Source organism: Corvus moneduloides, chromosome 12 (assembly GCF_009650955.1).
Source record: "Corvus moneduloides isolate bCorMon1 chromosome 12, bCorMon1.pri, whole genome shotgun sequence".
NCBI classification, from domain to species: domain Eukaryota; kingdom Metazoa; phylum Chordata; class Aves; order Passeriformes; family Corvidae; genus Corvus; species Corvus moneduloides.
Genome location: NC_045487.1, coordinates 19639219 through 19663899, shown reverse-complemented (window position 1 = coordinate 19663899; position 24681 = coordinate 19639219). Strand labels below are relative to the sequence as shown.

Below are 24681 nucleotides of genomic sequence, written 5' to 3'. Positions count from 1 at the left end.
CAGCCGCTCAGCTGCAGGGCTGAGCTGCTGCTAGTAAAGAACACGTGTCCTGCAAGAGCACTTGGCACTGAGATGCAAACAGGGAAACACTCCTGGCCTCAACAGCTCCTGTCAAAGAGCAGTTTGCTTGAGGGGGAAAGGATTTATCTTTGCTAATGATCACTGTGCACAGTGCTGGCACTGGTGCCCAACAAGAGCACTAAACAGCAGCCACCCAGCACTGCAGCACTCAGCCACACACCAGAGAGGCCTGTCCTCAGAACTACACTGGGTGCCTTCTCCACGCTCACCCCACTCACCATCTGCATGCCAAGATAGCCAGGCATCCTCTTTTTAGGATGATTTTTGGAAGATGGACTCTGTTTGGCATAAGCTGGATGCCAGACTCAAGTCAAAGTGAGGAACAAGACACAAGATGCTCTTCTCTCCCACTCCTGACACCTCACCACCCAAACATCTCTCATTTAGTGAGTAACTCATCAGCTCCACCACCCACAGTCATGAGACAGCAAAGGAGTTGTGGCTAAATTCCTAGCAACTCTTACAAAAATACAACTAAAGTACAGTTGAAGAGCAAACTCCCCTGGTGAAATTATTCTTTAAAAATCCCTCTAGAAACAGCAAAAAACACCACCTCAAGAACTGTATAACCAGGGAAAGAGTGAGCAGACAGAAAAGGGTTAGGAAGGTAATTTTTTACTTTATTAGTTACAGTCAACATCTTCAAATAAATGTCACCTTATGAACTTCATCAGCCAAACCTCCCTTTTCCATTTTGAAAGGTTACATGAAGTGGTGAAATGTTAGTTAATTCATGTGTTAGAGGACTGGCTAAAAAATAACAGAAACCTGTAATCTTTTCATAATTATAAGTCAACACTTAACTGATATGAGAAGCCCCTATTCATAGCCACTAAAAGGAGCATTCATTCCTCTTTACATCTTCCCTTTACTGTTGTCTTGATGCAATTTTCAAGAGCAGGTAAAGCCACTAAAAATTGGAAACAGTGTGAGTAATTTTCCTCTATTTGGTTTTAATTAAAACACTCAGCAAAACAGAGAGGTGATAAAGAGAGGCAACCCTTTCCACCTCGACTGCTGCCTGTGCACCCATCCTTGGAGATCCCAGTGGAAACCTCCCGTGCAATGTCACTGGTATTTTCCCTGCTGCTAAAGCAGTGGTTCAGATTAGGATCATGGCAAAAGCAATAAAAGATCATTCACATCTGATTATGAACTACGTGGTAGTTGTCTGGTGCCCTTTTAGGTTTTAGGGGGTCCACCTGAGAAGTGGGCACCGGAGGGGCTGCCTTCGGGAAGCCTGGATAAGACCCAAGCTCCCCACAGGCCCCCAGCACACAGAGGGACCCTCCATCCGGGCACTGACTGGGAGCTGGAGTGTCTCTCACCCAGGAGACCACTCCAGAAGCTGACACACCCCACTACCAGCCCCTGGTTCAGACATAGCTTTTGTGGGCAAACCGCCCAGACACTGAGGCTGGACCAAGCACGTGGGCTACCCGGGACACACATCCAGCTTCAGTGTCCCCATGATCCAGGACAGTCAACCTCAACTCCAGCTCACGTTGCTGTTGGTTTCCTTTGCCAAATGCACAACCCTGGACCCCAGAGGGCCTTTCTGAAGAGCTGCTTCCAGCCAGTGGGCTCACAGCTCCCAGTACTGGGTGGAGGCTTTTCCCTGTGCTGAATTTCATCAGGTTCCCACTCCCACATTTCTGCGGCCTGTCAGGGCCCTGCTGAGCACCACCACATCCATGCAGTCTATCAAGCAGTCCTCCCATGGTGGTACAATCCACAGGCTGGCTAGAGGGGTACTCTCTCCCACCACTCCAGTCATTAATGAAGATGTCAAACACTACTGACTCCAGAACTGGCTCCAGCACAGACTTCTGAGGTGCACCACTAGTGACTGGTTCCAACTCAGTCTCATCCTGCTGGTCACACTTGAGCTCAGCCAGTTTTCAGTCCATCTCACAGCCTGTACTTCACCAGTTTGGCCAGAGGGATGTTATGGGTGGCAGCATCAAAAGCTTTAGTAAAGCTGACATCAAGCAGCACTGCTGTCCCCTAATTCCCCAGGCTTTTCATCACACACGGCCAACCCAGCACCCCTGCTCCATGTTTTCCCTGGTCTTCCTTTCACTCACATATCTGCAGAAGCACTTCTTGACTTCTTGTCTTTCACCAGGGCCAGCTCCAGACCAGCCTTGTGTCTCCTGACCCCATCCATGTGTAATCTCTCTGGCAGGGCTTCTATATTCCCCCCAGGTCACCTGTCCCTGCCTCCACCCCTTTTAAATTACACATATCCTTTCCATTTCTTTCTTCAGAACCCCTTGCTCATCCACACAGCCTCTTGCCACGTCCTGCATGCCAGGATGGACCATTCCTGAACCCAGAGACTGCAATCCTTGAAAAAAATCAATCAGCTTTCCTGACCCCTTTTCACTTCTCCCTACTTACTTTAGAACTCCTGTAAGCCAGTAAAGCACAGAACTTACATATGAAATATTCAAAGTCAGTTCAGTCTACAGAAATGCTCTCCCCTATTGCAGGTACTGGTGGAGTCTGGACTTCAGCTTCCAAGTAAATCTCGCCCTGTCTAAATTCACAGCAAAATCACACGGCTAAGTGAAGAGCTACCTGTGAATATTTACACATTAGATGCCTATTTAGAGATTTAACTCCCCACTGGATTCTCTTTGGACTTAAAAATAAGCACAAATGCATTTCTGAGTCTGACTTTTGATCAAAACATTTGAGATCAGTGTGTAAATCACTCAGTTGGGATTCCTCCTTCTCACGTGTTAAATCACTGCAGCACAACCTAATGCAAACATTTCCTTAATTGCACAAAAACCCTTTTGGAATCTCTCCTTTCACTGTATTCACCAAGAAATAGGTTCCTCAATGCTCCCTTGGAAAAAAACCCAACAAAGCAACTAATGCAACCCCCAAAACTTATCTTTTGAAAACTAACTAAAAGAATTAGTTTAGTTGTTGGGGGGTTTTAAATTTATTTCTGCTTTCAAAAAAAAAAATACTAGAGCCATTGTTTGCAGATGACTGTAACCTCTTCTGTAATTATATCCATGAAAATAAGGGTGGCTTTTACCAAATCAATGATGAAACTCTCTACTGTGCTTTCTCTGTAAGGTTAAGAGTGAAGTACAGAGTTGGTACTGAGCTGCACATCCCTTGCTTCTCCCACTGGTGCCTTTGACAGACAAAGGATTTTATCATTTCTGCAGAGGAGCTAATTGTCCCTTTTAGAGAAGGAATCATTGTTGATCCTCAGTTAAAACAGACTGTGCTTCACTCTAGCAGCAGTCACAAAACGCCTTCTCTGGTTGTCTTCCACCACAGCGAGAGAGATGTTTCTTCAAGCAAAGCAAAAAAAACCCTAAAACCCCAAGAGATCACTAAAAATGGTTGTTCCCCATTGGTTTTCAGCTGGTGGAGCCACAGCTTTTATCCTGCAGTGGAGTCAATGACTCAGGCTGGCAGGAATGGCTGTGCAAGGAGGAACATGCATCCCTTTCCCTGTCCTTCCCTGAACCAGCAGCCACACCGCCCAGGTGTGTGCTATGAGGCAGCTGAGCACCCTGCTCTGGGCCCTGACAGAGCCGTGCCCTCTGCAGGGCCAGGCTGAAATCCCAGCCAGCACCTCAGCCCTTCACCTGCTGGAGAAGGCAATAGCTCAGCATCTGCTCACAGCAGCAGGATCTCCAGCTCAGACCTGAAATACCAGCTGTCCCCCAGGCTCCAAACTCTTCTTTCCCCTCCACGACACTTGCCACTGTTTCTTCATGACCTGATCATGGAGCTCTTTAAGAGAAGAAAATCTGAACTATTTTATTCCTATTTAGGACCAAACATGTGGACTTGTCACTTTTTCTGATCTCTACACTCCAGCCTGCACAGAACAACCTTATCTCACTTCTTCCCTCCCCCTTGTGCTTCCAAGTTTGTGCCCTGCCCTGGGCTGCAGGATGAGCACAAACATGCAACTGTTTGTTCCCCAGCGGTCACACTTGATCTTGAGTCAGTCCTACTCTAATTTGGACCCCGAGACAACACTTACTTTGTTGTCTTAAGTCAACTGCTTGGTGAGAAACTGCAAGCTGCATGGTCCAAAAAACTTAAACAATTTATTTGCAGGCTTATTGGGCACTTTCTGGCTGGTAGCTATTTTTTTGGGAACAGTAGTGTTCCAGCAGGAAACGATGCATGCAGAACTGAACCTGCACCAGCAGCACACCCAGCTCCCAAATCTTCCTTCAAACCAGGAATTAATGTCCACTCTTTAGGGAGATTTTTTTACACATCGTTGCCACCCGGGTGTGCAGCTCTTGTCCCTTGAGTAGGGCACATGCTCATTCATCTCATGCATTTTGGTTGCATTCCCAATCAAATTTACAACGTGTACAAGCAAAACTGAAGTTGTGACCTAACAGTCCCCCACAGTGCCCCTATAATTTGGTTCCCTGGTCAAAATGAAAATGGCTCAAATTAAAAACAAAGTGAGTTTGTACCACTTTCAGCTCACCCCTGGTGCTGGCAGTTCTGGACCAGCAAACATTGCCTTGAAATGGCAAAAGCCCAGAAAACACTTAGGGGGATGCAAATACACAGGCATAAGCTTCATAATAGAGGTGAAATAATGTATTTCTCAGAAACTTAAGCAAATATTACCATATATCTGCCAGAACTCTCAGCAGCCTCCCTCCTTCTATTTTTTTTTTTTTGGTCAAAGTTCTCTCTTGCCTTTTCCACATGGCATGTGAACACTAAGCGAGAGCTCCCCAAATGCACTCACTGGTGAGCCACCCAGTCGCAGTGGGCACTCCCAGAGTGACTGGCCCTCTGAAGAGATGTTCCCACACACACACTGCACATCTCTTCCTCTCTGCTTTTAAGTATCACAGCAAAATTCACAGCAACCTTGAGGACCAGAGCAGCCAAGTCCTTGAAGAAGCCGTGGCCTCTGAACAAGCCCACACAGACCTTGCACTTGAGTGTTGAGAGGGAACAGGAGTCAAAGCAGGCACAACCCCATTCAAAGGAGAAGAGAGGAACTCTGACCATTGGGATCAGCCAGTGCACATCACCCTTAACCAAGGATGTGGGCTGAGAGTTGGAGGCAGTGACACCTGGGGCAGGGCTAGAAACTCCCCATGCAGGCACTGACTCAGCTGGTAACAGAAGAGCTCCAAGTCAATGCTCATTATTCAAGGGTACTTTGTCAGAAAAGTCCTTCCCCTCAACCCTGAAATGAGCTATTTCTCTGACCTTACAATAACCTAACACCGGAGCTCCCAATTCTGCCAGGCCAACCAAGTGAAATGCCCAGGAACTCCAAAGGAAGTTCTGCCACAAAGGAGTCCAGGATTCGTCCTTCAGCTCAGGAGCATGGGTGTTTTGTGGGCTTGTTTTTTCCCCTTTCACAAGCTGCAGAAGTAAATCAGACAGACCAAGCAAGATGTGGTGTCCAGCCAGAGCCAGGCCACTGCTGTGGGCCACGTGAGTTTGAGCTGCTCCCTGCTCCTGCCTATCATCCCTCCTGGTCCCTCCTGCCACCCCTGTGGGGAAGCCAGGCAAAGCCCCTGGAGGTGGGAAGCAGGGAAAAGCAGAGCTTCACACACTTGGCACACCAGGAAGCTGATTTGCAAGTCTGCACTTGGCACAACTTCAAAGTGCTTTCTTTGGGGCAGCCTCAATCACCGCTTTCTGGGCTGGTTCTTCACTGGCCTGGATTCCTCCCAGGTGTTAAAGAGGGGCTGAGAAAGCCTTTTCCCAAAAGGCTTAACATCAGTTTGCTCCTACACAGCATGCAAGGCTGTTTCAGCCAAACCCAAGCTATCCCTTCTCTTTTTACATTTTCTTAATAGGTCAGGGAGGTTTTTTGGGTTTGCTTTTTAAAGAGGCATGGTCTGGCACTCCAGAGTCATTCTACCCCACGTGGAATGGCCTCATGGCTCTCAGGTAATGTGGGATTTGGTGAGTGAATTGCCACATCTCCACTCTGCCAGAAACTCCTGCAAGGGGCAAATCTTGTCCGTGCTGCATCCAAAGCCCCAGGCCCAAACCTGCAGTGGATTTCTTTCCTCTCTCTGAACTGGGCAGTGACCAGTTGCAGGTGTTGCTGGTGTGGCTGCCAGAAGTCCTACACCACTCTCCACGACCAGGCAACACCTCCCAGCGCCATCACTATCACCACCCTCACACAGGAACGTCTCCCTCAAACCAACACACAGAAAGACTGGGAGATTCTTTTCCCAGGCAAAGCAAAACAAGCTTTTTTTCTAATTGTTTGTAAAACAGCATCTGAGACCAGCACCTGATGACTGCCAAAATTTCATAAAAAGACTTTAAGTACGTGTGTTAGTTTTTCACAGGCTGGTTTTTGGTAGCAGGGGTGCCACAGAGGCGGCTTCTCGGAGAAACTGCTGGAAGCTTCCACCTTGTCCAGCAGAGCCAATCCCCGATGGCTCTGAAGATGGACATGGCACTGGCCAAGGCTGGGCCACTGAGAGAGGCTGGTAATGCCTCTGTGATAACAGATTTCAGAAGAAAATCAGAACAAAGAGGGGCACTGTTAATTCCAGCTAGAGAAGAGGAGGAGGTGAGAACATGTGAGGGAAACAACACGGAGACACCAAGGTCAGTGAAGAAGGAGGGGGAGGGCGGTACTCCAGGCCCCAGAGCCAAGATTCCTCTGCAGGCCGTGGTGATAACCATGGTGAAGCAGCCCCTGGGGATCCACAGGGGAATGCAGAGATCCACCTACAGCCCCTGGGGATCCACGGGGGATGCAGAGATCCACCCGCAGCTCCTGGGGATCCACGGGGGATGCAGAGATCCACCCACAGCCCCTGGGGATCCATGGGGAATGCAGAGATCCACCCACAGCCCCTGGGGATCCACAGGGAATGCAGAGATCCACCCGCAGCCCCTGGGGATCCACAGGGGAATGCAGAGATCCACCCACAGCCCCTGGGGATCCACAGGGAGTGCAGAGATCCACCCGCAGCCCCTGGGGATCCCCGGGGGATGCAGAGATCCACCCGCAGCCCCTGGGGATCCCCAGGGGATGCAGAGATCCACCCGCAGCCCCTGGGGATCCCCAGGGGATGCAGAGATCCACCCGCAGCCCCTGGGGATCCACGGGGGATGCAGCGATCCACCCGCAGCCCCTGGGGATCCACGGGGGATGCAGAGATCCACCCGCAGCCCCTGGGGATCCACGGGGGATGCAGCGATCCACCCGCAGCCCCTGGGGATCCACGGGGGATGCAGCGATCCACCCGCAGCCCCTGGGGATCCACGGGGGATGCAGCGATCCACCCGCAGCCCCTGGGGATCCACGGGGGATGCAGAGATCCACCCGCAGCCCCTGGGGATCCACGGGGGATGCAGAGATCCACCCGCAGCCCCTGGGGATCCACGGGGGATGCAGAGATCCACCCGCAGCCCCTGGGGATCCACGGGGGATGCAGAGATCCACCCACGGCCCCTGGGGATCCACGGGGGATGCAGAGATCCACCCGCAGCCCACGGGGATCCACGGGGGATGCAGAGATCCACCCACAGCCCCTGGGGATCCACAGGGAGTGCAGAGATCCACCCACGGCCCCTGGGGATCCACGGGGGATGCAGAGATCCACCCGCAGCCCCTGGGGATCCACGGGGGATGCAGAGATCCACCCACAGCCCCTGGGCATCCACGGGGGATGCAGAGATCCACCCACAGCCCCTGGGCATCCACGGGGGATGCAGAGATCCACCCGCAGCTCCTGGGGATCCACGGGGGATGCAGAGATCCACCCACAGCCCCTGGGGATCCATGGGGAATGCAGAGATCCACCCACAGCCCCTGGGGATCCACAGGGAATGCAGAGATCCACCCGCAGCCCCTGGGGATCCACAGGGGAATGCAGAGATCCACCCACAGCCCCTGGGGATCCACAGGGAGTGCAGAGATCCACCCGCAGCCCCTGGGGATCCCCGGGGGATGCAGAGATCCACCCGCAGCCCCTGGGGATCCCCAGGGGATGCAGAGATCCACCCGCAGCCCCTGGGGATCCCCAGGGGATGCAGAGATCCACCCGCAGCCCCTGGGGATCCACGGGGGATGCAGCGATCCACCCGCAGCCCCTGGGGATCCACGGGGGATGCAGAGATCCACCCGCAGCCCCTGGGGATCCACGGGGGATGCAGCGATCCACCCGCAGCCCCTGGGGATCCACGGGGGATGCAGCGATCCACCCGCAGCCCCTGGGGATCCACGGGGGATGCAGAGATCCACCCGCAGCCCCTGGGGATCCACGGGGGATGCAGAGATCCACCCGCAGCCCCTGGGGATCCACGGGGGATGCAGAGATCCACCCGCAGCCCCTGGGGATCCCCGGGGGATGCAGAGATCCACCCACAGCCCCTGGGGATCCACGGGGAATGCAGAGATCCACCCACGGCCCCTGGGGATCCACGGGGGATGCAGAGATCCACCCGCAGCCCACGGGGATCCACGGGGGATGCAGAGATCCACCCACAGCCCCTGGGGATCCACAGGGAGTGCAGAGATCCACCCACGGCCCCTGGGGATCCACGGGGGATGCAGAGATCCACCCGCAGCCCCTGGGGATCCACGGGGGATGCAGAGATCCACCCACAGCCCCTGGGCATCCACGGGGGATGCAGAGATCCACCCACAGCCCCTGGGCATCCACGGGGGATGCAGAGATCCACCCACAGCCCCTGGGGATCCCCGGGGGATGCAGAGATCCACCCACAGCCCCTGGGGATCCACGGGGAATGCAGAGATCCACCCACAGCCCCTGGGCATCCACGGGGGATGCAGAGATCCACCCGCGGCCCCTGGGGATCCACAGGGGAATGCAGAGATCCACCCACGGCCCCTGGGGATCCACGGGGGATGCAGAGATCCACCCGCAGCCCCTGGGGATCCACGGGGGATGCAGAGATCCACCCACGGCCCCTGGGGATCCACGGGGGATGCAGAGATCCACCCGCAGCCCACGGGGATCCACGGGGGATGCAGAGATCCACCCACAGCCCCTGGCGGAGGTGCCCACGCCAGAGTGAGTGGATGCCTGGAGGAGGCTGTGGTCCAGTGAGAGACCCGGTGGAGAGAGAAGAAGCTCCTTGCTTCCCAGCTGGAGCAGCCTGGCCTTGGAGGACTGCACCCCGTGGAAGAGTGACCCACAGTTTTGGGAGGACTGTCTGCCATGATGAAGAAGTTCAGGGAGAATTGTCTCCTGTGGGAGGGAGCCCACGGTGCAGCAGGGGAAGGATTCTTCTCCCTGAGCAGTGCAAGAACTCGGCTGATGAACTGACCAAACCCCCATGCCCTGTCCCCCTGCACTGTTGGTGGGAAGGAGGGAGGGGTTGGGGGAAGAAAAGGTGTTTCAAGGACTTATTTTACTTCTCATTATCCTCCTCTGACTCTGTTAGTAATAAATTCACTTTGCAACTTTAAGTTGACCCTGTTTTGCCCTTGGAGTGTTTTCTCCCGGTCCTTATCTCAACTCATGAGCCCTTAGTTAATTTTTTTTCTCTCCTCTACCCAGCTGTGGCAGGAGAGGGTGAGCAAGTGACTCTTGTGGGTGCCTGGTGTTTGGCCAGTATCAAACCAGGACAGCATGAACAAGCTGGACCTATTATTTTGCTGGGGAAAAAAAAAAAAAAAAAAAGCAACCAAAGGAAGAAAATGACAAGAGTCCTCAGAGCCCCAGCACCTCAGGCAGCATCAGGGTGATCCCTAGAACCACCTGCAGGTCATGGGCATCATCCCTGTCTGTACCTGTAACCGTGCTGTACATCCCCTCCAGGCTTAGCTCTTGATACCTTTAAGGCCCCGTGCTCTGGGCAGAAGATAACAAGGAGAAGAAAAGCAGAGGATGCACAGCTCACATCTGGACACAGCCTCTATCCCAGCACACTCATCTTCCAGCCCTGTCCTGCAAGCAAAGCAACTGGCAACTCTGTGCCCTGAAGCGACTTTGTACAAGCTGAAGGAGGACAGCAGGACACAGAGCATCACAGCCCTCTCCCACACCACTGACTCCCCCTGTTCATGGTTACTTGTATCACAATTTACAGGAAATTAGTGTTTCTCTGTCAGGATACCACGCTCCCAGGCAAACAGCACGTGGCTTTTACAGCCCCAGCACAAAGCAGTGACACACCTGCCCATTCCATGGTGGGCATGGCCTGGGAGGTGCAGCAGCTCATGGACAGACCAAGCAGAGAAACATGGCCAGGGAAAAACACTGGTGTGAATTTACTTACTCCCTGATCTCTGTGGTGCAATAAAAAAAACCAGAGATGACTCCCAGCTGTCAGAAACAAGTCAATCATGGCCCCACGACCTAAACAGGACTGTCATTCATGAGGCGCTGCTGGGTTTATCAGATGCATTCCACCTTCTAAACAAAACTGCACTAGTAAATACCTTGCATGAACTTTATTTTGAGATATCTTGAGGGCTTTCACTCCCCTGAGCTGAGGCACTAAGGTCTGCACCCAAGTCATGGGGTTCCAACAGAGCAAGTGCATCACTTGCTCTGCACCACTGCAGCTTTGCAGGGCTGCACTGCAGAGGCCCAGCCCTGCTCTAGCCAGGAACAGGTACAACAAGCCAAGAGACTTTCCAAGACAACCAGCTACTGACCTACACTTCAAAAACTTACATGCTTATTTCTGAAACCAGCTCAGACTCTGGACTCTAACATGCTTGATTGGTGTGCAGGTCTGTTTTCTATTGAGTGTTTAGATCTGAAAAACATGGCTTTGATTAAAAACGGGCAACCCACCAACTGCAGAGAATTTTCACGTAACTGCCTGGCAAAAACCAAAAAAATAGAGCTGCAACAGTTACTACCATTCATCAAAACTTCTGCCTTGTTCCCTGAGGAATTGCCTGTTTTCCCCACCTACACCTGAGAATGCACCTACACCTGGGAGCTCAAGGTTAAGAGCAACTGCCACAACACAGAAAAACATGGAGAATCCAAGATTTTACCAATTCCAGCTCTTTCCATTGCCTACTATACAGTTGTTTTGTCTTAGCTGACGTTGCACTCCAGTATCTTTTGCCTCTTCTCTCCTTTTCCTTTAAACAAAACCAAAAATCAACATTCTCTTTTAACCAGCATAGTTATGGAGAGATGGAAACAGCGACAGGTGAGACATTCACAGACAAGAGGTCTGATCCTGCTGCATTTCATGTCAATGACAAGAACAGGCAGGGCAGCAGAGAGCAGCACATGGCCAGGTTAACACACTTGTGAGCAGGAGAAACCACAGGTAAGTGACAAAGTTGTTTCAATATCCCCTTGCTCAGAACCACTCCACCAGTGATTATTTTCCAGTCATTCAGTATTTGACCCAAATAAATGGATTTATTAGGAATTTCACACCAGCAAAAGACAGAAAACCAAGATCCTGCTCTAATGCTCCTGAAGGCAATGTCATATCCACAAGGCCAAGAAAACAGAACCAAGCCACAGCAGCAGAGCCCTTGGTCCTCTCATTTCAGCCAAGTCCATGTTTGATTTATTACATTCACGATCTCACTTCTCCCACCCAGTTAGAAATCCCTTCCCACCAAAGGTTTCCAATCAACACATGCACATGCAGCAGCTTGGCCCTTGCCAGAGAGGCACAAAAAAAGGAGCCTCAAATTACTCACATTTAAATTTGGGACATCCATGAATTGAGTTTCACCAACAGCTGACCCAACCACAGACCACACTCAGGACTGGCCTTACCTGATGCTCCCCAAAACCCCCGGGTGGCAGTGCCAGCACAGAGGGAGGCTGAGAAAGCGCAGCAGGACCACCCAGCTGCCACCCCAGGAGCTTCACCCCTGCATCCCTGTTCCCTGCACGCCTGGGGATGAGCTGCAGCACAGGGGACCATGACCACCAGAACAAAAGGGGATTTCCCATGCCTGGGAGAGGCCACAGGCTCTCCACCGACCACAGGAAATATGATCCAAGCCAGCTGAAGCATCTAAACATGCACAACTGTCAAACTGCATTTAGGAATGGCTTTTCGTTTCTCTTTATTTTAACTTTGAAATTTTCTAATTTTTTCAAGCAACCACATTAAAGTAAGAAAACATCTTGTTTTCTCTTTCCAGGAGTTCTGAGGTGTCAGAAGTGAAACAGTTCAGCAATTAAACAAATGTTTGGATGGCTGGGAAACAATGGAAGTCCCTAGCAGCTCTTCCACAATAGCCATCTATTTTTCAAAAAAACTATAAATACATTCTGAATTGAAACAAGCCTTGTTCAGCCAAATTCTTAGAAGAGCAATGTTACATATGAGACACAACCTTTTGTAACCTATTAAATGGCTCCTGGTTGTCCATTTGATCCACTCCCTATTTCATGACAACCTATGATATTAACATTCTTTACACTTGCACACTGCTTTCCCTGCACTTCTCCCAACATGCCCAAACACACACATTTAACCCTCACAGGACATCAGATGCATTTCACTGCTGCTACCTGCAATTAATGACTTTACAATTAAGGCTGGATTTGGGGGAGATGATTAAGTATTTGTGCTGCTATTCCAACCCAACCACATCCCTCTCTCAAAGTCGTTTGACTTCTCATCCCTGGCACCAGAGGAACTCTCTGCTGGGTAGCTCAGCCCCTAAGAGCTCACCAGGGCATCCCTGAGCCCACCTGCACGTGTGGCACCATCAGGGAGCCCAGGGCAGCTCAGCCCTGGTGGGCAGCACCAACCCCACCAGCCCAACATGGTTTTTTTACCAGGAGCTGCCACTGGTGCCCCTTCCCTCAGCAGCAGGAGGGTCAGACAGTGGCCTCTGTGCCCCACCCCAGCGACACAGAACAGAGGCTCAAACCCAGCTGCCTACAGGTTTTCATGCAAAACCTGTCAGTAAAAACTTTTCCAGCACCTCAAATTTGGAAATAGGCGTCACTAGCAATAAACCCTCACCCCCCAGCTGAGTCCCCCTGTGTAAGCCCTTCCATGTTTTATAGGCACAGTAGCTCTCAGCTGAGCAGTAAATGAGTGTTTGTGCTCTGGGGTGCTGGGGTTTTTTTCCTTAATGAGTCATAGGTCTTTTCTTAAAAGTTTGCTGGAACACAAATTAGAGCTTTAGTAAAAACTGCTCCAAAAAACAAGGAACGAAGTTTCAGACAATGTGAAATACTCCAGCTGGAAGAGATACGTGACTTGCTTGGCCACTTTTTTATGCTCCATCTCAGCACAGTAACGAGCAAGGCTGTGCTGATAGGGAGCTAAAACAACCCAGTGAGGTTAACAAGAAGCGTTAACACATACCACAGAAAGGAACTATCTGCTGCAATGTAGGAAAAAAAAAAAAAGGGAGAAAATCTGCTTCCAGAGACAGCACCCACACAGGCACAGTGAAAAGCTGCATAAAAATCCAGCCAAACACCACATTTATTGGTTGATCATTAGCACATTTGCTAATTTTATTCAGAGCTGAAGGCTAATAAGCCAGCAGGAATCCTGCTGCCAGCCTCAGGAGCTGTCACACCCCTGGAGCAGCTCCAAGCAATGCCACATCACAACCCCAGGTACTGATGTCCTGTCGGGACTTGAACCTTTCAGGCAGCTGAACACAGCCCTCCAAAGAGAGCCTTCCTAAGCTCATAATAAAACTTACAGGCATCATGCACATTCCTGCATCTCACCCTTCTAGCTGCTTCAGTTCTGCTTTATATCACACATCCCATCCCTGTCACAGAGGAGGCACTTTGTCCAGGATGGGCATAAAAATCAACCAGCACATCATACTCTAAGACACTCAGTTTCTCCAGCCACAGAATATGAAATTATTTTGGACACAACCTACCAGAATCTGCCAACGTGCTGTGAAGTGCTGTCCTGAGATATTTGGGACATATGATGTAGGTAGAAGGCCAAGCCCAGAGCTTATTAAATGTCTGCATAAATGTTCTGACTTTAGTAAAGCTATTTGGCTTTGTTAGCTTATTTTCTTTCCATTGCTGAACAACCCTACTATACACCTGACAATTACTTTGCCAAGTTTGGGACTTTTTTTAAATAATTACTTGAGCGTTTTTTAAAAATAATCACTTAGGCAAATTCTCTTCCTTTGAGAGTGTTTTCTAAGCATCCAATATCCACACATCTTAAGAGACATTTACATCCTAATTTATTAACTGTGGATATTATGGATTTCAGCCTAGACCTGCTGCCATGAAGCCATCAGTGGTGGCACATAAACTTGTACCATTTACACACTTTAGATGTAAAAGTGATACAACTTCAGGGATGTTTTCCACTGGAAAAAATCAACTTCAATCACATTATAACAACAGCTACTTTGACAGTTCACAGCAGGGCCACATTTCTGTTCTGCAAACTTCAGTGTCCACTGAACCCATTAAAGTCATTAAACTGGGATTTACTCGCACTTCACACACCACCATGTATGAATCTCCAGTGAATGACTGGACCTCAAACAGGACATTCACACACAAAAATCTTTGTGGAAGATCCAGCATGGAGGTGAGGGAAACAACTGCCAATACAAGTTCGACTCTGCTACAGAACCATTTCTGCCTTTCAGTCTTGCTCAGGATGTCTCCCTGACCCACCTGAGAGAGCAGAGCTGACTGGGTTGGGGTTTTTTTTTGGGTGAGGGAATAGGCAAAGGGGGAAGGGTATGTTTAAAAGCCTGGTGGTACTTCTGGGATTCTGAGGCCTTTATACTTGAGAAAAGCAACACGGCCTTGGCCTGGAGCTTGTGGCAGCCCTAAAAGCTGAGCAGAAGCAATTAATTGCTCAGTGTTTCTCATTCCTACTCCAAACCAAACTGCAACACAGGCTCCCCATAGCCCCTGCAAAACTTCCTGCCCCCTGGCACACTGCTGCACAGCCTGGCTCAGAAGCTCGGGTGCAGCCTCGCTGGGTACACACAAGAACTCCTCCCAGACCGTGGGGCAGCAGAGGAGGGTCACCAAGCAGGCAACAGCACAGCAGGGCGCATGCCCACACCAGCTCTTGGACTGCAGACCCAAACCTCTGTACTGGAAACCTCACCTTGGTACCTCTAATCAAACACCTGGCAGTTCTTTGGAAGAATGGTTTTCTTCTTTCCCTTTTACAGGCAGTGCTTTTACAACTGACTACAAGCATACACAATACAGAGAAAAAAAAAAAAGTTTGCTTCCAAACAATGTCCCATCCACAGTCAAGCTTCCTGCAACTGAAGGTAAGAAAAGATTTGACCCCACTCATAACACAGGCTTCTGTCCAAGCCAGAGTCATCCAAATTCCCATGTCGTGTTAATTGTACGTGTTACATGCATCTACTACTCAATAAAAGAAAATACACATTTTCCACAGCTCTCCCCTGCTGTTATTATATCAATTCCCACCTTCAAGGAGAGTCATAAGGATGTGCATGGCTAGCAGGGACTGCAAGAAGCCATCCCAAGAGCATCCCTCATAGCACAGACAAGGCTCCTTTTTCCCAGCTCTGAGGACTTGTGTTACCTTGTGCTTTTTTCATGTTAATTCCTTCTACTTTCTCTCCCCCCGCCTTTCTATTCCTTCCTCCCTTTGGATGATGCTCCAGCTACCAACTGTATCCCTATTTACCATGATTTTCTTGCCTCATCCAGGGGACAGGCTCCTGGTAGCCATGAGCCACAAAGATGCTGCTGCTTCACACATACCTCAGCATCTCCCACTGCAGCTCCTCCTGAACACACACCTCCCTTGCCCCAACCCCTTTTTGAGGGCTTTCTTGCTTCTTGGCGAGAAAAGTCTGACCACTCACAAACCAGTTTCAGCAAGATATTTTCCAGCTATAAAACGGAAGTTAGAGAAAACCAGAACTCTGAGGTGCACGGCCTGTTTGAACACTTCAGGAGACCCCATCACGTGAATTTATTTCTATTTAGATGTTTGCCTACTGAAGGCAAATTTTTCACAGGACAGCCTCAACTGCAAATGCTGGAGGATCTCAGCTGCTTACCAGCACCCAATTGATTTCTAAGCCGAGCTGAAGGGAAATAGAAAGTAATTACCAGAAAATAAATCTTTGCTTACCCCCCCAAACAATATGATGTATTAATCATTACCTCTACTTCGATGCAAACAGGAAAGACCTAATATTTTACAAAGAAACCTTCAGGAACTCCTAAGACTGAAAACAACTCCACAGCAAATCTCTCAAGTGCTCTGGTCACCAACTGCAAGTTCATCTAAATTTCATTCAAATTTTCAAATTTCATCTCTAAGCAATAAAGCTTCTAGAGACTCACCACTATTACCTATCTTATTTTGATCTCACTTGCATAAACACCCTTCCATCGCATCAACCTGCACACCCAGAACAAGCACAAACATACAACTCTGAATTCACAAGCATATTGTAGGGCTCAAATCCAGATTTACACGGATGACTATGCACATAAAGGGCAGAGAGGGCCTGCATGGGTCTAGAGATCTTCTACTTCTCTTCACCTGGTCCTCCCTCACCTACCAGGCCAAAGGCTTTTCAACACTGCATTATCAGCAGCATTTCTTGGTGGTGCTCCAAAAAACATGTGCTGGTACTGCTGGGTGGCTTTCTGGAAAGACAGGAGCTCTCAGAAGTCAAGGCTACTTGCCAGGGTAGGCACGGGCTGTGCTAGAGGACTGGAGCTATTAACAGAAACCAGACTTTGTGTCTCATTCTGAGACATCCCTGCTTCCCTTGGTAAACCTCACTCATGGCCCGATGAAGAGGCCTTTTTCTGCAGGGTGAAGATGAAGATGCCCACGGAAGACAGGGAAGGTGACAGCTCTGACAGGATCACTTGTTCTCACTGAGGAGCACCACACATGGTGTGTGTTCTCCATCTCAGCTGTGAGAGAGGCGGGGATGAGGCAGGAACAAGGGGTGGGGAAGGCTCTGGATGTGCAGAGATGGGGAAAGCACCTTCACAAAGGGCACTCCCTGCACAAAGGGAGCTAAAGGACAAGGGCAGAAGTGCAGACTTGCTTGTCTCTCCAGACTCTGCACAGGCAGGAATCTGCACTCCCCATCTCCCCAGCACCAGATGCCTCTTGCATCTTTAGCTGAGGACAGTGAGACAATTAAGTCACTTCTTGTGCTGGATCCCACCACCCTGACCAGGATGAGCAGAACCCTTGTTGGGGGATGGCTGCAGCACAGCAGGGGCTGCCAGCAGCGTGTGACTGCTGCCTGCACCCCTCCATGCACCCTCCTGCCACTGCTGAGAGCACACCAGCAGAGAAATCTGCTTCAAAAATAACAGCCAAATCAGCATTATGTTCAACACAGACATTTCCCTGCCTGGCAGATGACAAACCATAGGTTTACAGTCAGTCCCCGAGGATGCATGACTTGCATGGGTGTGCCAAAGCCCAACTTTTGCCTTATACTTTTTTTCAACACCTAGACATCAGACTGAAGTATTCTGCAGAGAAAACAGAATTTAAGACAGCCCCTGAGCTTATGACTTTCCAACACCCACGAATGTCCTGTTGACAACTCAGGATGAACACTCAATTTAAAAAACATTCCTGAAACAACTTTCACCTCACCTTATATCAACGTTCAGCTCAAAAGAGTTATGAAAATGAGTGAAAGTAATTTTTATTACCTCACTTCTCAGCATCTCGCACTAAACCAAGCACGTTTACTGAACCATGAGTACCTTGACAGGGAACAGACACGAGGTCTCACAGGGCTGAGGAGGAAGAGGTTTGGGCAGGGAATGCACAGGAAGCAGCTACAAGGGAACAGTCTCACAGCTTTACCCAATTCAGCTGCTGCCAAAGGAAGGGTCTCAGCTTCCTGGAGCCCTCTGTCTGCACCCTCTGCCTTGGGTCAGCTCCAGCCATCTCTTTGACAAGGATGAATTGGAGCAGCTTACCAATCCAGCCCCAAACAACCCTCCCTCTTCTCCCTCTTTCTCTGCAGGCTTTGTTTTTGTCAAATCAGTGAGTGCAGGTGGCTGCAAGGTGTTGGTGGGAGCACTTGGGAGTGGAAGGGTGCCACCCCTCACCTGTGCAGATGCAGAACCTTCCTTTGGCAGCACTGGCATCTTTACTCAGATTAAACCAAGTGTAGGAGGGCATCTTCCTTCTCTCTACAGATGCACTGAAGCCTGGGAGAAGAAAGACGAGGATGGAGAAGGTGAAGCAGTAAAGCAAAGCTCCCAGCACAGCACTGCTCAGGCCCTGCAGACAAGCACGGGCAGACAGCTGTGACTCCACCAGACCTGAGGGCTTGCACCCTGCTCAGCCCTTTCTGGAGCTCAGACCCTGCACTTCTCCTCCATCTGGTATTTATCTGTCCCAGACCACGGGTCCCTCCTGAAGCAGAGCAGAGAGGTGTGGGAAAGCAGCCAGGGCCTGCCAGCACCAGCACCCTTAGGGGAACGTACACAAACTGACCCACAACCAGGATGAAGGCACGGTAGAGCTGCTTCTCCTCCAAGCAGAGCTGGCTGGTCCCTTGACCTCAGTTTCAAGAGAGCACACTGTTCAATTTTTAATTTTACTGGGGGTGTGGGGGCCAGACAACAACAACATGATGGCAGGACACAGAGCACAGTGAATACCTGGTGTCCTCATATCAGCATTCACTCACTAGACAATTGAGCCCACCTACTTAAGAAGCAGTAAACCATCTCCTCTGTTCCCTCTATCTTGCTGGACCTATTGGCTCAACACTTCTGCTCTCCACAGGCATCACAGGACACCCACCGCTGCCTCTGGAGTGTGCCAGACACCAGCGCTAAGCAGAGACTTCACAGCTGCAGCATGTACAAACTACAACGAAAATCAAGGAATTTTCCTTGCTTCCTTTTATTAACTTGTTTAAGACACTCTCAGGTAAGTCAAACTAAAAACAGACTTCCCCTATTCTGTTCTCACTCTCCTTGACACTGACCCAACAGCTTGTGGTCAGCCCCACCAGCCTCTCGTGCAATGGCTCAGCCAAAACTCAGCATTCACCTACATAGATCATCTGAACCAAAATGTAGGATCAAATCCACCAGGATTTATCAAAACCTCAACAACTCACAGAAATCAACTTTCTCTTTCAAAGCACCCCAGTTTTCTGGGTTTTATCTGCTTCCAGGATGGAAGTCACAGCAGTGGTCCTTCGTGCTGCCATAGGAGCCTCCAGAGCAGCCCACAGGCTCTGCAGGCACAGGCTCACTGCTCATCCTGCCCTGGGTGCATCTCCCGAGCTTTGGGGCCTGCTGCAGCACATTGCTAAGGAACACACATGCAAGCAGGGACACTTGCAACAGCCAAACTCCAATAAATAAGAAAATCTATCCTCAACACAGATTCCCCACATTTGCTCCCAGAGGCCCTGATCACACACTCAGCTTTCCCAGGCCACTGGAAACACCTCCCAGAGGCTCAGGACAGATAACCTGTTTCTTACTTTTACATGATTTTCCTCAGTCTCTCAGTGTATAACGTGGAAATTTCGAAGGTAGCATTTCCCGCAGTTCATGTGTTACAAGCCCCATCCAGCTTCTGCAGACCCTCAGAAGGGAGCCACAACTGTCCTCAGTGGGATCCCCTCAGCTGCTGAGGAGCATCCAGGTGCCAACACTGCAAAAGATGCAGTAGGTGATCCATCAGCTTTCTTACCAGCCCTAGACAGATGAAGGAAGGCAGTAAGCACTGCATTCAGCCTCCTTTGTCTGGGCACAAAAGCTTGGAGAAACTCTGCCACTGCAGTTTACAGGAAGGTTTTCCTGGTAGAGAGGTTACTGCTCACTTAGGGTGATCACTCCACTGATCGGCCCGGGTCTCTCTCCCAGACAAATGAAGGGAGCCCTGCAACTCCTTCCTTCCCTGCAGAGCACACCAGTGCTGCGCCACAAGCACGCGGAGCTTCGCGACCAAGGCAGCACACGTCTCCATCCTCGGGAAGGCACGCGGCCAGGCAGCCTCTCCCCACGCCCGGCAGCACACAAAGCACGGAGATAACCATTCCCTCAAAGGCCTCGGATAGGGCTGGCTCATCCACACCCCCTCACCTTCCTAGGCCTCATCCTCCCTCCCCTGCGGGAGCTCTGACATCCCCGCACGGGAGCCCTCGCTCCAGCAGGGAACGAGCGAGCTGCTCCCGAGGGCTGCCCAGGTCCGGCAGCTGCCGGCTCATCTGCAGTCCCCAGCGCAGGAGAGCCAGGGCAGTATTTGCACGCTCCAGGATCAACTTTTCACAGGTGTTTTTAACCTCTGCCATCCAATACAAAGTAAGAAAGACAGGGGAGGCCTAATCCTAACTAGTATGGCTATAAAACACATGCACTCATCCGTATTTCAAGAAGTTACTTTTCTTCCATAAAGAAGCAACAAAAATTCAGGAGATGACCAACAGGCTGATTTAACCTCAGCAAGGACCGAGGGCCCTCCTCTCCTCCAAACTCTGCCCTAGTCTAGGGATGTCCCCGCGTGTGGAGCAGACCCTGCGAGGCCTCGCGGGGCAGGAACAATGCTGGGCTCCCACAGGTACTCTGAACCAACACAAAGATTTCATTGAACGAGGCACTATGGCTGGTGGAGCAGTTCTTACTCATCATCTACAAGTTACCACAGACTGAGCACGATAACAAACACCACAGCTTCTGAGATGCTGGAGGTTAACAGGGAAGCTTCAGCGGCCCGTGAGGAAGGGAAACAAACGAGAGTCCCTGTAAGCCCCGACTGCACAAACAGCTCTTGTCACACTTCAGACAAGTCTCCCATCCGCACGTGGAAAGGGAAGAATCACGAACCCCGGCAAACTGCATTAGGAAGAGACGGGAGAGACTTCACATACCGGGAGCGAACTATGGTGCAAGCGCTTCGGACACCAGACAGTGTCTGCGGCCATGTGAAACTTCAGCAGGCAGCTGGTCCAGAGCAGCCCCGGGCATCGCACACCCGCCTTCTCCACGGCCGAAGCCGCCCGGCTCGGAAGGCCCCGCACACCGCCGCCCTCCAGCCGCCCGCTCCCCCCGCCCCACTCACCGAAGTACTCCTTCTTCATGTGCATCTCCAGCTCCTTCTCCAGCTCCAGCGTCAGCGCCTCCAGCCGCCTCTCCGCCTGGCTGGGGCCGCTCTCCCGGCACGGCGTCACTTGGTAGGGGAGCTTGAATTTTGGAGCCGAAGCAGAGCCCTTGGTCGGGCTGTAGGCGTAGGGGGGCGGCGGCTCGGGGGCGCCGGCCGGGTGCTGCTGCTCGTGCCGCGGCGGGGACTGGGCATGGATCCGGTGGTACACGTCCCCCAGCTCGGGCACGGCGCCGTCCTCCTGCAAGCCGGGCCCCAGCAGGGACGAGCGGGGCGACGGCAGCTGCAGCTCGGGGTAGGCGCTCATGGAGCCGCGGGAGCTCCGCGAGCTCTGACTGGAGATGCTGGAGCGGGGGCTGACCACGGCGGGGCCGGCCGAGCCGCGGCCCTCGGGGCCGCAGAGGCTGGAGCGGGGGCTAGCGAGGGCGAGCCCGGCGCCGCCCGCCCCCTCGGGCTCGGCGCTGCCCGGCGGGCCGTACCTGGAGTCCGAGTAGCTGGAGCGGGGGCTGGCGGTGCAGGAGTACTGGCTGGCGGTGCTGGAGCGGGGGCTGGCGTGGCGCTGGTCGTAGCCCATGCTGATGCCGCTGGTGCGGTTGCTGCTGGGCTTGCTGCCGCCGCCGTCGTAGCCGGTGAGGCTGGCGCGGGGGCTGGAGTGTTTGCTGGTGTCGCTGGCCGTGCTGGCGTAGCTGGAGCGGGGGCTGAGGGCAGCTCCGTCGTACTGCACCAGGCTAGCGCGGGGGCTGCCGTACTTGTCCTGCCCAGGCACCACCAGGCTGGAGAACTTCTCGTAGGGCAGCGCGACCGCGCCGCCCAGGCTGGAGCGCGGGCTGGAGAACTTGCCGTGCTCGGCGGCGGGGCCCGGCGAGGCGGCGGCCAGGCTGGCCCGCGGGCTGGCGGCGCCGAACTTGCCGTCCGGGCCGCCGGGCGCCCGCCCGCCGCCCTTGGCCACGTAGCCGCCCTCGTAGGCACTGCCCGCGGCGTAGCGGTAGCCCTCGGCCGAGTAGCGCTTGCCCTTGTCGGCGAAGCCGCTGTAGCAGGGCAGCGCCACCTCGGAGCGGGTGCACAGCCCCTCCTCGCAGCACGGCGGCCCCGCGCCCGGGGGCGGCTCGGCGGCGGCGCGGCCGTTGGCGCGGAGCGGGGCGGCTTTGCCGCAGGGGGCGGCGGCGGGGAAGCCTTCAGCGGGCGGCGGCGGCGCGGCGGTGCCGTTCATCTTCCGGCCCCGCTGCTCCGCCGTCATGTGGGCGGCGATGACCCGCTTGGTCTCCTCCAGGTCGGGGTGCAGCGCCAGGTCCCGGCGGCCGCCCCGGCTGTACGGACTCTCCGGGCAGGGCTCGTACAGGGACAGGTCCTCCATGAACTTGGTGGCCTTCAGTGCCATGTCCTCCTCGTACTTCTCCATGCTCGGCCGGAGCCCGGCGGCGCGGGGCGGGGAGGGCGATGAACTCTCCGCGAAAACGCAGCCCGGAGGGGAGAAAGAAGAGGAGTGGAAAAAAAAAAAAAATTAAAAAGCCAAAAAGGAGAAAAAAAAAAAAATCCCCAAATCCAGCAGCACAAAAAGCACCCCAAAAGAAAGCCCCTTCCCGCGGTCCTGGCGGAGCAGCGGCGGGACACGGCTCCTTGTCCCGAGAGCTGCGAGGCGGCGGCCGGGCGAGGGGCGGTCACCCGGGCGGCATCCTGCGCCGCGGCGCTGGGCTCGGTGCGGCCGGGCTGCCCGGCGGAGCGCGGCCGGCGCAGATGAGGCGCCCCTGTGTCACTTTCCAGCCTTAAATAAGTTGCTCGGTCCAGTCAATGGCGCGCTGCGCGGAGGAATTTGCGCTCGGCGGGTCCCTGCCCCCGCCACCCCCGGCGGCCGCCCCGCGGCGGGGCCGCGGCCCGCCCGCACCCCCGGGCGGGGGGCGAAGGCGGCGGCCGGGCCGGAGGGGCTTTGCGGCGCGGCGAGCGCAGCGCGGGGCGCGGCGAGGCAGGGACTCCTTTGTGTGGGGCAGGAATGCGAGGAAGGAGACTGGGCGCTGCGTCCCGCTGGAATGTAGTTAATGCTGGAGCCAAACAATGATTTTCCCCGAGTCAGTCAGGGAGAGGGCGGCCGCGGCGCTGCTCGGCGGCGGGGTCGGCAGCTCCCTCCTCGGCGGGGGCCGGCCGAGCCCGGCCCGGGGCCGGCGGCGGGCGGTGCCGCGGAGGCGGCGGGGCTGTCACCGCGCCGGGGGTCCCCGCGCGGGGCTCGGGCAGCCCCGGGGAGCCGCGCACGGAGCTCCCGGGCAGGAGCGCTCGGGGTCCCGGCCCGGGGGGGCTCTGCCGCCCGTGCCCCTCACTGGAACTCTCCGGCGGGACCCGCGGCCTCATCCCGCGTTGGAAAAGGGCAGACTCTACCCCACCTCCGGCCGGGGCTTCCCCACACAAATGCCGGCATCGCTACGGGGTGGGGGGTCGGGAGTAGCCCCGCACCTGTGCGGAGATCCCAGTGCTGGCCAGGTGTTTCCGCTGAAAAGGCTTGTGTTTGTAGCACGGCAGCTGAGGGTTGTTGCCAGTTATTTATTAAGTCTTGGGAAAAAAAAAAAAAAGGCAGCGCTGAGACATATGATAAACATATTGTGGCCTAAAGCAATCTGTGAGTTGACGGGAGTGTAAAAAAGCAGCTACTGTGTGTGTAACTGCAAGAGCTTCGTCTGTTGATCGGTGACGAACACCCCAGCGCCGCTTGCTATTTACATCTGTGTGCTCACGGGAAAGACTGTCGAAAAACAAACCCCCAAAACAGCTACTGAACCACGACCCCCGATACTAAACCGTGGCTTACCGTTCTTCTTCTTTTTTTTTTTTTTTTTTGGCAACTGAGCTGCATCTCCCTGACAATCATTTGTGTTGATGGCAGAAATGCTGACAAAGCCCTAACAACAGGTATCTGACAGGTGTCCTTACACCGCTGGGTGCTGAGCACCCTGTAAGGAGAGAAATATGGCTCAGGTTTGAGCTCTAGGCACTCTGCTGTGCCAAGAACATTTTATTCTGTTATCTGACCTAATTAAACATTGAAAGCAACTGTGTACTCAAAAATGTCCCTAGCTGTGGAGGGCAATTGATTGGCAATCTGTTTTCTTGCGTGTGCAGGAAAAAAAAAATCCAACAAACCATGTAAATGTGCAGAACAAGACCTGAAAAACAAATGTTAGGCATGGCAGAGGCAGTCCACATCCACGTAGACATACGTAAGCTAACACCACCACCCTTGGGAGTCAAGTGCTCTTTTCTGTGTTCACATCTTTCATTACACTTTTTGCCCATCTCCTAAACAAGTTGTTGTCACGTGTGGTGCTTGTGGAAAAAGTTACATTTCACCTGTAGCCCGCAGGTGTGTGACGGTCGAAGGCACCGCTTGCAGCTGCGCGTCCTGGTGCAGCCCCTTGCTGCTCCCGCTCACACAGGGCCCTCGGCACCAGCAGCGAGCACTTCCCAGCAAATGTGCCCTGGCTCTGAGCGGGATCAAAGCAGCAGCTCAAGTCCCTGTCCCATTCAAGCCATGGACTCTGGTAAAGTTGTCATACACAGACACAAACTGTGCCGTCAGCC

At 52.9% G+C, this 24681-nt stretch overlaps 1 protein-coding gene across 4 annotated transcripts in view; it reads right to left on the bottom strand.

Annotated features, from left to right (window-relative positions):
• Nucleotides 1-22955, bottom strand: part of WTIP (WT1 interacting protein) — an 86857-nt gene extending 63902 nt beyond the window's left edge. The window contains exon 1 of one of the 4 annotated variants that reach the window (XR_004242604.1): nt 21079-22955. Coding sequence is in view for 2 of the 4 variants with exons in the window: in XM_032121939.1 (XP_031977830.1) it covers nt 21079-22516 (1438 nt within the window). In the remaining 2 variants the exon portion in view is untranslated. Of the gene's footprint in view, nt 1-20887; nt 21038-21078 lie in introns of those variants that run through there. The other 3 variants (XM_032121939.1, XM_032121938.1, XM_032121941.1) reach the window with 3 other exon arrangements.
• Between the last annotated feature and the right edge of the window lie 1726 nt (nt 22956-24681).